At 40.9% G+C, this 15,713-nt stretch overlaps 1 protein-coding gene across 2 annotated transcripts in view; it reads left to right on the top strand.

The window, feature by feature from the left end:
* The window catches only part of LOC136875964 (uncharacterized), a 672,636-nt gene that overhangs the window by 619,834 nt on the left and 37,089 nt on the right, over window positions 1-15,713 (top strand). For both annotated transcript variants that reach the window (XM_068228419.1, XM_068228420.1), the window contains one exon: window positions 7,955-8,253. In XM_068228419.1, coding sequence (XP_068084520.1) covers window positions 7,955-8,253 — 299 coding nt within the window. The remainder of the gene's footprint in view (window positions 1-7,954; window positions 8,254-15,713) is intronic.

Below are 15,713 nucleotides of genomic sequence, written 5' to 3'. Positions count from 1 at the left end.
ATGATCAGAAGGCATGTGTAGAACTTCCTCTGTTATTACTCTGTTAATTTTAGTGTGCTAGATTGGGTCTTCGTGCATTCCAGCACTCTTATGATTGTGCCAATCTATATTAACTCATTCTAGCCTGTCTTTTTATGAAAATGCATGGTGACGGGAGGTCTAGTAAAGTATTCAAGGATTCTGTCGGTGTAGTTCTCGTAGCCCCAGTTATGGCTACGCGTGCCAATCTCTGGAGGCTATCCAGTCTACTGCCGACTTTCCCTTGACTTACTTTCTGCCACCAGATGATTGCAGCATAGGCCATCAACGGTCTAATGATCATTGTGTATATCCACATTACCATTGATGGCCTTAGGCCCCTTGTCTTACCAATGGCTCTTTTACACACATACAACAAGTTCTTGGCCCGGGTTATGTTCCTTTCTATATGTGAATTCCAGGTTAGATTTTTATCTAACACTACACCGAGGTGCAGTGCCTGTTCTTCCATATATATTTCTTGCACAAAGAGCTTCAAGTGATCTCTTTTCCTCTAATTTTCTCCTTCTTGTAAAAGGGACCAAAGTTATCTTGTTCAGGTTGACTGATAATTGTTCTTCCCTGACACCAGTTCTCCACAAGATTGAGTGATCTTTGCATGAAGTCCTGGATAACACTCATCACCTTACCTCATTCCATGGCTAAATGGTTAGCGTGCTGGCCTTTGGTCACAGGGGTCCCGGGTTCGTTTCCCAGCAGGGTCAAATCAAAAAGACCTGCATCTGGTGAGCAGAACTTGTCCTCGGACACTCCCGGCACTAAAAAGCCATACACCATTTCATCTTCATACCACAATCACTAGGTCTGTGTATCCTTGTGTATAGAAACCTTGTTCATTGAGCATAGCTATGATTTTGTTCACCATGAGGTTCCACAGCATAGGCGAAAGAACTCCTCCCTAAGCACAGCCTCAGGTGGCCTTAACTGTCAACGTTTCTTCAAACAGGGTCTCTTTTATCTTCCTTCTGTCTAACGCGGAATTAATCCATTTAACGACGGTTTTACTCACCTTGCTCTTTTCCAATGCTTTGATCATAGTCATAGGTTGTATTGCTGAAGGCTCCTTCTATATCTAGAAATACTGCCAGTGCAATTTCTTTATACTCTAGGCTTTCCTCTAGTTTACAAACCAACTGTGGAGTGCTACTTCATTGGAACTGCCAGGTCTATATGCAAACTGATTTTCATGTAACATTGAGTTTAGTTGCACAGTTCTTCTGATATATTTATCCAGAATTTTCTCCATTGCTTTCAGCATGTAGGAGGTTAAACATAATGGTCGGTATGCTTTGGCTTGGGCATAATTTGCCCTTCCAGGCTTAGGTATGAATACTGCTTTAGCTTCAGACCAGGATTTCGGCACGTACCCTAAAGCTAGACTAGCTCTGAAGAGGTTCATCAGGGCATTGACGAGTATCTCCCGTCCTTCCTGTAGGAGTATCGTAAGTATCTCATCTGGCCACGGAGCCTTTTCATCTCCTCAGCCTGAAGAAAGTGATACGCCATTAGTATCTCCTTTTAATATAAGAAACTTCATCTTATTTACCCGTATAGAACTGAGATTACAATTAATTATAAAATCTTACAGGTTCCACCGTTTTCAATACAAAAACAATGTTGTCAGATGATCTGCATCTCCAGAGTGTCCTTCCCTGCCTGATTAAACGACCCGTCTGGTTTCTCCAGTGTCCCCACCTGATTTATATGGGTTGCTTTCAGAACCTTCTGGAGCCTTGCTGTTTCAGTGTGTGATTCCACTTTCTCACAGAACAGTCTCCAAGATTTTCTTTTTGCTTTCCGTATCTCTAGGTTACACTCAGTTAGTTTTCTATGATATACGTCCCACATACCATTGCTAGATGGTATTCTGTACAACATCCTAACCTCTTTTTTTATTTTTCATCTTGGCTAGTTTGTTGTCCCACCACCTTACTTTTTTGGTGTTTTACTTTTCTTTGAGAGGACAGTTGTCATGGAATTAGTCTATAATGGCCTCTTCTAATAGTTCCACTGCCTCATCCAATTCTTTCTGTCCTCTCACGTTAGTTGGAATTTTTTGTACAGCCTTCCCTAGAACTTCTCTATATCTATCCCTGTTAGTTCTTTTTGGGTCTGTACATCTCAGTCCCACATAGTCTCGCCTCTATTGCAAATTGGATGTGCTGGTGGTCTGCCAAGGATGGTTCCTCCAGCGCCTTCCAGTCTTTAACACTATGCGCCCGCCGGTAGTAATATTACTACCACGCGGCGTGCACCCAAGTGCCGCTGTTAGTAATGCTACTACAATGATCTTTGAAATTCAGCCACTCGAAAGCTATTCATGTTATCGAATTAGTTTTTGCTTTGATGTGTTGTCGATTTCCTTTACTAACGTTAGGTGGTGTAGTCGATCAATTGTGATTGGTGGTGCAACTTAGGGACAATGTTTCGTAGCCACGTGCGCTCAGTTAGATTTTACGTAATTGCTGACATACGTACTCCTCGTGCTCTCCGGTTAGATAAGCTCAAATTTATGTGCGTGTGTTCTAATGATGGATTATATGACTTCACAAATTTAGAATGAAAGTGTAGTGAGGTAACAGTCTGCAATCATCTCTCAAGTAGTCGATTTATACTGTGTAATTATGACCATCTGTGGGACTGTCAGACTAAAGCAGCTGGCACCGTAGTGCCAAATCGGAAAGGAATGCAAAAATCAGAGTTCGCGAAAAAACTGAAAAAGGGTGAAAAAATGTCATTGCAGAAAGAACACCTTCTAGCAATAAAGTGGCGAGATGTTCGAGACATGTACATGCTGAGCACTGCACATGATGACATGATTGAAGTACCTGCAGCAAGAGGTAGCCACCAGAAATCCAAACCATCAGCAGTAGTAAACTATAACGCCGGGCTGAGTGGCTCAGACGGTTGAGGCGCTGGCCTTCTGACCCCAACATGGCAGGTTCGATCCTGGCTCAGTCCGGTGGTATTTGAAGGTGCTCAAATACGTCAGCCTCGTGTCGGTAGATTTACTGGCACGTAAAAGAACTCCTGCGGGACTAAATTCCGGCACCTCGGCGTCTCCGAAAACCGTAAAAGAGTAGTTAGTGGGACGTAAAACAAATAACATTATTAGTAAACTATAAGAAATTCAATATTGGTGTTGATAAGTCCGACCAATTGTTGGCATATTATGCATTCACAAGGAAATCGATGAAGTGGTGGAAAAAATTATTCTTCCATCTGTTTGATCTTGCCATAGTGAATGCCTATATACTGTACCGTAAGATTTCTTCACAAAAACTTCTCCTTTTGAAATTTTGTGAACGTTTAGCGGATGATTTGGTGAGTAGTGTTGGGGCCGAAATTACTGAAGAATCATGAGCATCAACTGCGGGAAGGCTAGTAGGTAGAGATAATTCTCCAGACAGAATACCTGCAGTAGGCGCGAAGAAGGAAGGACACGCGCAGCGTACGTGCAAGGTTTGCTACATGTCCAAACATAACACCGGTCGTGCTGTGAAGAAAATGACAACCATATATTGTCGTAAATGTGACGTAGGTCTTTTCATAGGAGAATGTTTTGAGTGTTACCATACCAAAGCTAAGTATTGGGAATAACAATGTGTAATTCTGTTATTCAGTGACTTCAAACTATCAAACTTTTGTAGTGAATTAGAAAGAAGAAGGATAAAAGAATGCACCAATATTGTAGCGTAAGTTTCTTTCCAATGCTGAAGGTAAGCATTTCTTATTTGATTTCATGGGATAGCCCACTCTTTGTACAATACGTATATAAATTTGTTAATTTATAATGCGAAAAGTGACAGAACTGTTATTTTTTTTTCTGAGAGTCTAAATTACGCCGGCACAGGGCTCATATTGTTAATAAAGTTTGCAATATACGTAGTGCTTAGTGTACTGTCTATTACCTCCCTGCGAAATAAATGTTAGCTTGTTTCCTAGGTTTAGTATCGTCAACTCATTTCCAGTAATATCACCTCTTGCATTGCAGTTCGTGCTGCCGTGGTGTGAATTTGCATCTGCTCCAAGGGCTAGGTGTTCGCCTTTCCTCTTTACTTTCCAAATTAGGTTCTTAACTTCTTCTGATGGGGGCAGATTAGTTGAGTCATATGGGAGGTATGTGGAGCCTATGATTATTTCTCTGGGACCTTTCCAGTTTCCAAGTTTTATCTTGGCCGCCACTAAGTCCTTTGAACAATGTTCCTGCAACAGAAGGCATTTTAGTTTTCTGTGCCTGGCGACTTAGGGCACACCGTTAATTCTCGAATTGCAGTGGTCAATATATTACATGATCGACAGGGCATGAATTGAGTTTCAACACACAACTTTTTACAATACAAAATAAAATACACCAGCGTAATTCAAAGAAGAGACCCGTTACCAAAACTGGCGAAAAGTGCAGCGATTAAAAATGTTTCACTGTGCGAAATGAAAGTCAAAACTATTCTAGGCTATATTACATTTGCATTTAAAGTTTCCATTCATAACACTACATTTGAATACAGTAGTTACCTTACAGAGGCTTCAGGAAGGAGTCCAAAGGCGCTCGCTTCAGTCTTGTACCAGCAGTGGTGTTCCTCATTACAAAATTCTTCACTCGCTGGATAGCCACCAAATCATCTAGCAAATGTATCATTTACTGCATAAAATGTTTCTAAAACATCTAAAGCACTCATGACTGCAGACTGTGTGTGTGTATGTCTGTGATGTCCCCGTCGTTCTCACTCTCATTCAGATCCTCGCACACAGGCACACCTTTGTCAGCTTTTACATATTACATTAGCTTATTACATATCTGTAATGAGCTTTCACATAATCGTCAAATTGACAGGTGACTTCCAGCTGAGAAGAGACATGATTCCAGCTATCTGGCACTTCAAGGTGAGGAAGTTCCTCCTCAATAATTTCGCTTTCTGTTTCACTTCATCGGAAACCAGTGTGTCTGAAACAAGCCAAAATTGCAGTGAGAGACACGGTTTCCCATGACACTGCAATACCTCGGATAGCTTCCAGTACATTCCAATTCAGTACTCGTTTTGTCTCAAGCCTACGCATCAATGAGTTGACCAGTAGGCTACAAAAGTGCTGTGTAAGGAGTTAAATATGCCCTGATCAAGTGGTTGTAGCACACTGGTACAATTTGGTGGTAAGAATACCAATTCAATATTCCTTAGCTCAACATTTGGATGAGCGGGTCAATGGTCTATAAAAAGAACGCCTCTTCTGTTCTTCAATCTCATTCTCAAATCAAATGCTTGAAGCCACTGCTTAAAAAACGCCGGTGTCATCCATGCTTTCATGTTCACTTCATACATGCACGGAAAGTTACGCACGCCTTTAAATGCTTGCGGGTTGGTTGACTTGCTGATAATAAACAGTTTCAGCTTATCACTACTGTCCATTTTGCAGCAAAAAAGAACGGTTGTCGTTCTTTGCTTCCTTTTCCATCTTTGCATGGGTCGCCCTTCATCAGGAGTCCTTTGGGGGTAATAAACTAAAGAAAAGTGCAGATTCATCAGCGTTGTAGTCTTCTTTGGGCTCGTACCTTTTAAGAATTTCACGGAGAATTGGAAGCCAGTCATTGGCTGCTTTTTCATCTACACTTCCCAGTTCGCCTTTTATTGTGTGAAGCGAAATGCCACGTCTGGCTTTAAAGCAGTTTAAGCATCCATTGCTGAACTGGAAGTTGAAATAGTCTGAGACCCAAGTCTTGTGCCTTCGATTTTAACACAGACCCTGAAATAGGAACTCATGCAGCTCGTTTCTGGGTAAACCACTCAAAAAGGGCATCTTCAAGGTCAGCATGCTCCGCACCACACAGTTTTTTACTCCCGTTTGGAATGCTACCTTATAAAACAGCGTCTTTGATTTTTTCTTTACTTTTAAGGATAGTAAATAGAGTTAAAGATGTTAAATTATACTGCCTGCCTGTTTCACTTTTGTTCACACTGATTTTTTCACATGCCTGTACAATTTCATATTTTGTAGCCAAATTTAACGATTTTCGTTTCCTACTCGACATTGTAATGTGTTAAGTCACAGCAAAACATAGTGGATTTGTTTTATTACCGATACTGTTTTCAAAAGGAACGAAGTCTCCCAAACAGCCGACAGTTCAAACTATGCTGTTCACAGTACCAAAACCTGAAGACAAACAGAAATTTAAATTAACACTACACAGTACAGTCAGTTTGCTTTTAGTATCACTAATAGGGCCTACACGTTATGGAAAGAAACTCGGTCTTTTAAATAATATCTCGCACAGAAAGCACAAACATGCACACTAAGGAAGTCACGATGTAAGCAACACAAGAAGTGGTTTTACTCTGCATACATCAGCAAGAAATAAAAGCGTCAGATTGAGTCACACCATGAGGAACAACTATTTTTGACAGCAATAATAACAGCTCAATAAAGAACTCTTCATTGTGACAATGCGTAGCCATAACAGGTTGACCAATCCAACAAATTTGTGACATCCGAAAGAACTACCACTTCGCGTGAATTCATGATGCGAACAAGAACAAGAGTTTAATGGTACCAATAAAATTGTTTGCAAGAGACCCACTGCTCTAATTTTTGTCGATCGTTTTGTGGAAGGTTTTACAGTCTAATTGTGTAAAACTGTCACACTAATGTACAAATATTTACTGTACTTCAGTTTATGGAGTATCAAGAGTTACGCGAACGAAAATAATCGATAGTGTTTTGCTAGCTAGTTACGCTGAAGAGTATAACTATCGATAACGGAAAATAATGTGACATCCGAAAGAACTATCGCTTTGTATGAATGCTTGTTACAAACAGGAGTATAAGGATGCCAATAAAATGCTTTGCGAGAGACCCGCTGCTGCATTATTTGTCAATCTTTTCGTGAAGGTTTTATAGTCGTGTAAAACGATCACAGTAATATACAAATATTAATTCGTGGAATATCAAGAATTACGCGAGGGAAAAAATTGATGGTTTTTGCTAGCTTTTTGTGCTGAAATGTAGAAATACCAATAACGGAAAATAAAACGCCTTAATATCCCTCATAATAACGGATTTTAATGAAAGGGTTCTCGTAACCGAAGGTTGTTGTACAGTTTAAAATAGGAATTTTGAAGGGGCATTGTTGTTGTTAAAATGGCATGCTCATTATATCCCGTACTCGCTATAACGGTCTTCTACTGTATTTTTTTTCTCCTAATGGAATTATTGTTCATGAAAAACAAGTATACCACCGATTTAGCCTAACATAGCATTATTGTACTCGCTGATAAAACCTATGCAGTTTCCTTTTAATATACAAAATTAGTGTCAATCTCTGTTATTAATAAGAGAAGCATACTGTTTTTCAAGCCCATTAATATAATTTTAAAGTATGAAAATAGAAATTTGAGATATTTAATGAATCTGGAGGTATTTGAAGAAGATTTTATTATTGATTACATTGGCTCTACCTGGCTACTTAAGGTTGTTGGTTGTCAATCACCCCTGCTGGTAAATAGCTAGATATTGACATCCCCTTTACTAATACTGTTATTAACAGAACATTATTTTTCTTCCTTGGTCACTCTTTTACCAGAATTTTATGTGCATTTTTCATGCAAATTCATTTCACATTACGTAGACTATCAAACAACTTCATTCGTCCTTTTCCAACATATTGCATATAGAAATTGGTGGTCTACCGTATTTTGTGCATGCATGCTACTTGCCAGTTTTTTCATTTTAGAATGGATTAGTTTGCCCCTTCCTCCAAGTATGCACTTAGCAATAATGAAGTAAACTGAAGTTCACATATCCATATATTTGTACGTTTCACCACTATAATTCCAAATTCAAAGGAAATGCAGAATATTATTATAAATAACCTGTAAAAGGAAGTCATACAGGCTACTAAATTTTACATCTCTCTTGGTGACAGATACTGTAACCGCTCCAGCTAAAGTACCAGAACCAAAACCTGAACCTAAACAAGAACAGCAAGCACAACAGCCACAACAACGGCAATTACCACCAGAACGTCAGCAGCCAGCACGACAACAGCCGGCACAACAGCAGCTAGCACGACAACAGCCGGTGCAACAGCAGCCATCACGACAGCAACCAGCACCACTACTAGCCACCGTACACTCGTATGAGAAGAAGGTTGTAAGGACTCCGCAAGTGACTTACCACAGCTATCAGCGTGAAGTGCCGCAGTACACTCGTATTCTTGATCAGGTATGTATTGGCTTTTCTTCTCCAGTTCTTCACTTACCCATTTTCAGAATTCTCGACCTGCTTCTTTCATCCCTAAATCATGTTTTATAGTTTTGGGACAAACGGTTTTAGAGTGGGAATGTTTTGAAGTTGGGAGACCATATGAACCTGTCCTCTTGAAGTGATACATTGGATAAATACAGCGACAGGTCGGTGTCAGTGGAGGGAGCAATAGAAAGGAGAGAGACTAAGCTAGTTGGCTGAGTTGTACAAGTCTCATAGCTGTGAACTTCATTTCGGGAGATCATGGATTCGAACCTCACCATCAGCACAATGAAGATGGTTTTCCATGATTTCCCATGTTCACCAAAACCTTGTCTGAGTTAGTGCAACATTTAACTACTATGAAGAAGAAAACAAAAGGAGAAGCCAGAAAAACATTAAAAATTGAAACTTGTCTACGCATACACTATGATCTTTATTAACCTGTCAATTGGTACATTTCTTTTGGGTAGATACTAACACAGTGGCACATTTTCCATTAATGGGAAGTACGAAGGTCAATCAAATATAAACGGGATTTTTGTACCTGAACATCAACAGTTGGTCGGACTGGCCCCGCGCTTGAGTGGGAAGAGTGTGCTGTTAGATATTTCCCGCTCTTTCGTCAGTTACGCTCACGATGTCGGAGCAGCAGGTGCACCCCTCCATTGTGCAAAGCATAATTATAAAATTTCTTGCTTGTGAAGAAGTTACAGCGGCGGAAATTTGCCAGAGATTGACTGCACAGTTCGGTGATCAAACATAGTCAAGTTGAAGGAAGGACGAGAACGTGTGGAAATTTAGCAACACGGTCGCTGTCCTTGGACCAGCATTACAGGCGTAAAGATTTGTATGGTTAAAGACATTATTGACAATGATTGACGGGAGAGAGTATCAGAAATTGCAGAACAAGTCAGAATCAGTTATGGGAGCTGTCAAACAATCATCACAAACAGTTCCGTAAATTGTATTCCAGATGGGTCCTTCGCCTTTTGACCAAAAACCTGAAGGTGAGACGTTTGGAGGTCTGTAGGAGGTTTACAGCAAGTTTTGCGGAAGAAGGTGATGCATTTTTGAGTCAGATCATCACCTGCGACAAAACATGGGTCCGACACTACACTCCCGAATCCAAACAAGCCAGTAAGGAGTCGTAGAGGAAAGGGGATGCAGCACCAGTGAAAGCCAAGACTTGACTGTCAACTGGCAAGGTTCTTGCAACCATTTTTGTTTCGATCCGCAAGGCATTTTGCCTATTGATTTATTGCATGAGCGACGCACAATCAATGCTGCTTACGCTTACTACTGTGAGCTGTTGAACAAGGCGAGGGTTGCATATCACCGCGGAAGACGAGACCAGCTGATTCGACAGGTCATCTTCCTCCACGGCAATGCGTGGCCCCATACTGCAGCTCTGTCTCCAAGCTACAGGAAATGCAGTGGACTACACCTTGATCTTCCTCCTAACAGCCCGGACTTATCTCCCTGCAATGTCCATTTGTTCGGACTGCTTAAAGAAGCTCTAGGAGGGGAACGATTTGAAGATAATGAGAGTGTGGAAGAATTCGTGCACAACTTGCTGGTGACACAACCCTGTTCTTTTTACGATGAGAGCATCCAAAAGCTGCCCATACACTAGGACAAATGCATTTCCAAAGCAGGAAACTATGTGGAAAAATAAATTGTAATTCCCTTGTGTTTTTCAATAAACGAATTTAAATATGAAATAAAACCCTGTTTATATTTGATTCCCCCTCGTAACGTATAGTAAGATACTCTTGTGTATTATAGTATTTTTATCAAGTAAAAAAGGTATAGAACATGTATCAAGCTGTCAAAAATGATCATAGTACAAAGGGCATGGTGTGTGGCTCACTGAGGAAAGGAATGCGAACTTACAGTGTGTAACCGTACGTATGTACGATCCCCGAGTTTTTAGGTTAGGAGATTTTCGTATATAGTTTGTTAGGTTAAAATCATGTAATTTTGTTTATTTACCATGTAAAAACGTAATATTATAAGAAGAATGTATAGTTAGGGAATATTGCATATGTTCATCATTATATTTTGTATAAATTTCCGTTTGGGTAAGAGTCTGTAAATATGGCCTAGCCGTAAGGATTGTGCAACTGGGAAAACTGCGACTATATCGGGAAGGACGGTTGAAGTCAGTTGGATGTGTTGCAACAGGTGGCTTGAAAACACGGGGTACGGCAGGTTGTATCGGTTGAAGAATTGGAGTGAATCAATGTGGACATACATGAGTGGACGGTCTATGTCACATCATATACTCGATAGCCAATGCGAGGGCTTTGTTTTGAGCGAGGTTTGTGTTGACAGAGTGACGCGGGAAGAAGTGCCGGTGTGAGCGTTGCTACCAGTAAACTTTTCAGGACACGATTACCACGTGTAGCAAGCACATATAAGTGGGTACGCGTGTGCGGCGAGTCACTCTGATTCTGATTCCGATTCTCATTGTGTTTCTGACTCTGATGCTGATACTGTGTGTTTCTCATTTGTACTGGTCTGCGGGAGCGACGTATTTGCGCAGTTTGCTATACGATCTGCTATTGTTGGGAGTATCTGTTACGGAGTGAACATGGTATAATCTCAACGACTTACCGGCTTTGCAGTGGACTTTCTGTAAAAGAAAGTGTTTGTTTGGAACTTGTCACCCGAGTATGCAGCTTCAGTTGGTGGAGAATTTTGCTGTTTGCTTGCCTCCGGAGATGTAACGCTTTCTGTCCAGCCAGCAATTGTAAAGAATTCAAGACGACGAAGAAGTGTAAATAAGGTTAGGGATGCTGTTAGTAAAGAAGGTTGCATCCATATGTAGAGAAATAGTCATCGTACTATTCTCTACCAGATTAGGATTCACGGTAACAGCGGAGTGCAGTGGGGCTCTTACCTGGAGGTATGTTAAAAGTATAATGATGTTCGATTTTAAGTGATGATTTTAATGATGTGTAATTTGCCTTTGTAGACGGCAAACGAGTAAATCTAGTGAAGAGATGATTTTGTTGGGTAGTATTGTGTATATTAGCTCTATGTAAACGGCCAGCACTAAGTGGGTTGCATTAGTGTTGATTTTGTTGGTGTTTGTCACATATTAGTTCTTATTCGATGTTCTATTTTTATTGGTGAGTTTAATGATGTGTAATTTGCTTTTGTAGACGGCAAACGAATAAATCTCGTGAAGAGATGATTTTGTTGGATAGTATTGTGTATATTAGCTCTATGTAAACAGCAAGCACTAAGTGGGTTGCATAAGTGTTTATTTTTGTTGGTGTTGGTCACATATTAGTTCTTATTCTGGGAGTAAAGTCATAGAATCAAACTTTAAGTGAGTCTTTTGTCAGTGGAGTGAGGCTGAACCTGGCATGTTACCCAAATTTAATTTCAGGGGTTATATAGCAACAGGTAAGGTTACAAAGCAAGTCTGGAGCCTCGTCAGCCTGATGACCGTCGCCTTGGGAGAGGGAGTGGCTCGTTGCTCTACATAATTAAATATTCCTGCAAGTGTTTTGCAGGTGGCGCCCATTATCCTTGTTATTTACACTTATTTGAGTCAACGTTTATCTGTTCAGTATTTCAATAAATTGCAAAAGTTGCAAGTGAGATACTTTTAATTGGTCGGGTATTTTCATCAGGTTTAAAAACACTGAAGTGTCACTATCAAGCTACTAAAGTGATTAAAGTGCCAAGGGCCAGGAAAGAGAATCTTGCTCAGTTAGGAAAACAATGGGAAACGTACTATTATATACTCTTTATGTAGTCAAGTATCGTATCAAATTTTAAAAATACACACTCATTATCAACTTACCTAAAATCTTTAACAGTTACAAGGAAGCCGCTGTAGTAAAGTTCAGTCAGGGCATTTCATTACTAACTCTTCTCGAAATACCATATTACCGGGCGAGTTGGCCATGCGGTTAGGGTTGCGCAGCTGTGAGTTTGGATCCGGGAGATAGTGGGTTCGAGCCCCACTGTCGGCAGCCCTGAAAATGGTTTTCCGTGGTTTTGCATTTTCACACCAGGCAAATCCTGGGGCTGTACCTTAATTGAGGCCACGGCCGCTTCCTTCCCATTCCTAACCCTTTTCTATCCCATCGTCGCCATAAGACCTACCTGTGCCGGTGCGACGTAAAGCAAATAGCAAAAAAATAATAATAACATAAAATAATAATAACATATTTACATACAGGATAAGAGAAATTAAGTATTACCGGGCGAGTTGGCCGTGCGTGTAGAGGCGCGCGGCTGTGAGGCTTGCATCCGGGAGATAGTAGGTTCGAATCCCACTATCGGCAGCCCTGAAGATGGTTTTCCGTGGTTTCCCATTTTCACACCAGGCAAATGCTGGGGCTGTACCTTAATTAAGGCCACGGCCGCTTCCTTCCAACTCCTAGGCCTTTCCTATCCCATCGTCGCCATAAGACCTATCTGTGTCGGTGCGACGTAAAGCCCCTAGCAAAAAAAAAAAATTAAGTATTACAATCACAACACTTATTCTCTACTTTACAATACTTTATTCGTATTCATCAATCTTGAAGTATTGCTTCCACTTCCATAGAAGTAGTCCTCAGAAGTCCACAACTTGTGTGGTAGCACTAGAAGCCAGGTGCGATGCACAGGGCTGCTTTGCAATCGTCACACTCGTACCTAGATTCTCGTCTGTCCCATTCGGTAACGCACAACACGTGGTTAAGATGTTGATTCCCATAGGGAACTTGAAATATTTGTTCCGAATGAGAAAATTTATAAAACCAATATAGTTGGTCCGTTATTGGACTCATTCCTGATTGCCAGCATTTCAGTTGATGAGTTAGCTGGAAAATTCGTATGTCCAATACGGCTGATGATGACCCCTAGATGGGTCGAAACTAGTACCGTATAATTTTGTAATTTTGTGAATATATTGTATTGAAAAGGTGGAAACATTTACGTTATTATTATTATTACTTATATATTATTCTCAGTTCAATACGGACCAAAAACATGAAATTCATAACCATCAATGTATATTCCTTGTATTATTAACTATTACCATAACATCTCATTTCACTTGTTATTCTTTAAAATAATATTGTCTTAGGATTTCGCCACAAATGATCTTTGCTCCAATATGGCTGATGATGACCCCTAGATGGGTCGAAACTAGTACCGTATAATTTTGTAATTTTGTGAATATATTGTATTGAAAAGGTGGAAACATTTACGTTATTATTATTATTACTTATATATTGGTATTGACATGATACTGTATAAGCTTTTGGGCTTATGCCGTGTCAAGAAAATAAGGTGAAATTCTTTACGTTGCACAGAGAACTGTGCTCTGCCTCCTCTCAGAATAAATCTTGACTGTCCACGAGAAAGGCTTCTTAGACAATTACTCTTTAAAATTTAGACGTTATAATAGAAGTGGAAATGGTACGTTGTTTCACCACCAGATGGCTCCCAGGACATGGCACAACGCTAGCATTCGAAGCAGAAGCTGACCGAACCATAGAATCAGTCTAAGCTGTTCAGATAACGTGTGTACGTAACATATGACATTGACAGGTGTATGATATAGACACAAGCCTGGAATGAATCATCTGGCGACAAGGAACGTACGAATTTGGAAAACACCAAGACGAAATAACAATAGTGAAAGGACAGGGAAGGGAACTACCTTCGTAAATTATTAATGGCTGGTAACCAGGTATTACTTAATAGATAGCCGGTGTCCTTGTTGAAATTGTTAGGATTTCTACGTATTTCCACAGCTTCCTTTATAATCCTGGACCTGTAGTGTCTAGTGTGGGTAAGAGCTCGAGCATCTTGAAACATGACATCATGACCCGATGATAGAGCGTGTTCAGCTATTGCCAATTTGTCTGGTTGGTTGAGAGGAATATTACGTTCGTGTTCTTTGATACGGGTACCAATGGACCGGCATGTTTGGCCGATTTATACCTTACCGCAAGTACAGGGAATTTCGTATACCCCAGGATGTAAAAGTGGGGACAATTTGTCCTTGGTTTTACTCAGACTGTGAGCAATTTTAGTGGCGGTGCCAAACACGGTTTTTATATTGTGTTTGCGGAGGACTTCATCAATTTGATCTGTGTTGTGAATGTAAGGCAAGTAGGCAATTCACTTCATTTCTTCCTTCTGTGAGCTTTTCTTGCAGGGCTCTATGAATCTGCAAATCGCTGTAACCATTACCCTTGAACGCGACTTTGAGCGTGTCCATCTCCATCTGGATATGTGATGGCTCACGAATTCGTCTCGCTCTCTTGGTGAGTGTCGTGAGAATGCCTTGTTTTTATGCTGGATGGTGATGAGAATCTGCATGAAGATAGCAATTTGTATGGGTAGGCTTACGATAGACGGTATCCTAAGGAGCCTTCCGGTTTCTTTCTTACTAGAACATCCAAGAAAGGAAGGTATCCGTCCGACTCCATCTTCGTAGTGAATTTTATTGAAGGATGTTGCTGATTTAGGTAGTTTAGAAATAGATGAAGTTTCTCAGGACCTTCTGTCCAGACCACAAATGCATCATCAACATACCTCCACCATATCATATGTATGACGGGCGCCGAAACAATAGCCTCCTCTTCAAAATGCTCCATAAAGAAAGTAGCCGCTACGGGCGAAAGTGGACTTCCCATAGCCACTCCGTCCATCTGTTCGTAAAAATTCCCTCCCCACAAGAAATAGTTGGAAGTCATGCATTGGTAAAATAGCTTAGTAATGTCCTCAGGGAATGGGTGTTCAATGAGAGACATGACCGAGTCATTCGGCACTTTAGTGAACAAGGACTCCACATCGAAACTCTCCAAAAGTGCATTAGGTTGAAGGGTTATGGTTACAGCTTGTTGACGAAATACCGAGAGTCCCTGACGTATGATTCAGTACGTCCTATGTGTGGCTGAAGCAATTTGCTTAGGTATTTAGCCAGAGCATACGTAGGAGAACCTATCGCACTAACAATAGATTTGAGGGGAACACCTTTTTTATGGATCTTAGGCAGTCCATGTAATCTAGGTGGCATTGCATCCCCCAGGGACAGATGTTTAGTCTCCTCTTTTGGAATTGAAGATTGCCTTAAGAGCTTCACGGTGGCGTTGGACACACAAGTGGTGGGGTCACGTGGGCTCAGTCTTTAAACAGGCTGTGACAATATAGTCGAGGTCTTATTCTTATACTCGTCAGTGTCCATAACCACTGTCGCATTACCCTTACCAGCTGAGAGAATGGTCAGTTCAGAATCATCTCTAAGTTCCTTCAGAGCTCCCCTTTCGCCCCTTGTTAAATTGGGCGCATGTACAACAGCGGACCTTATGAGTCTCCCACGTTTCTGTCTCAATTCCTCAGCCTCATCCTTTAGGTAGTTCGTGGATGGCTGTCTTAACGGAAGTAATTAACTCCTCAGTGGGAATTTTAGAGGGAGCGGC

The sequence above is a fragment of the Anabrus simplex genome, chromosome 6 (genome assembly GCF_040414725.1).
Source record: "Anabrus simplex isolate iqAnaSimp1 chromosome 6, ASM4041472v1, whole genome shotgun sequence".
Taxonomy (NCBI): domain Eukaryota; kingdom Metazoa; phylum Arthropoda; class Insecta; order Orthoptera; family Tettigoniidae; genus Anabrus; species Anabrus simplex.
The sequence above is the reverse complement of the archived record's forward strand: the minus strand, read 5'-3'. Positions and strand labels throughout refer to the sequence as shown.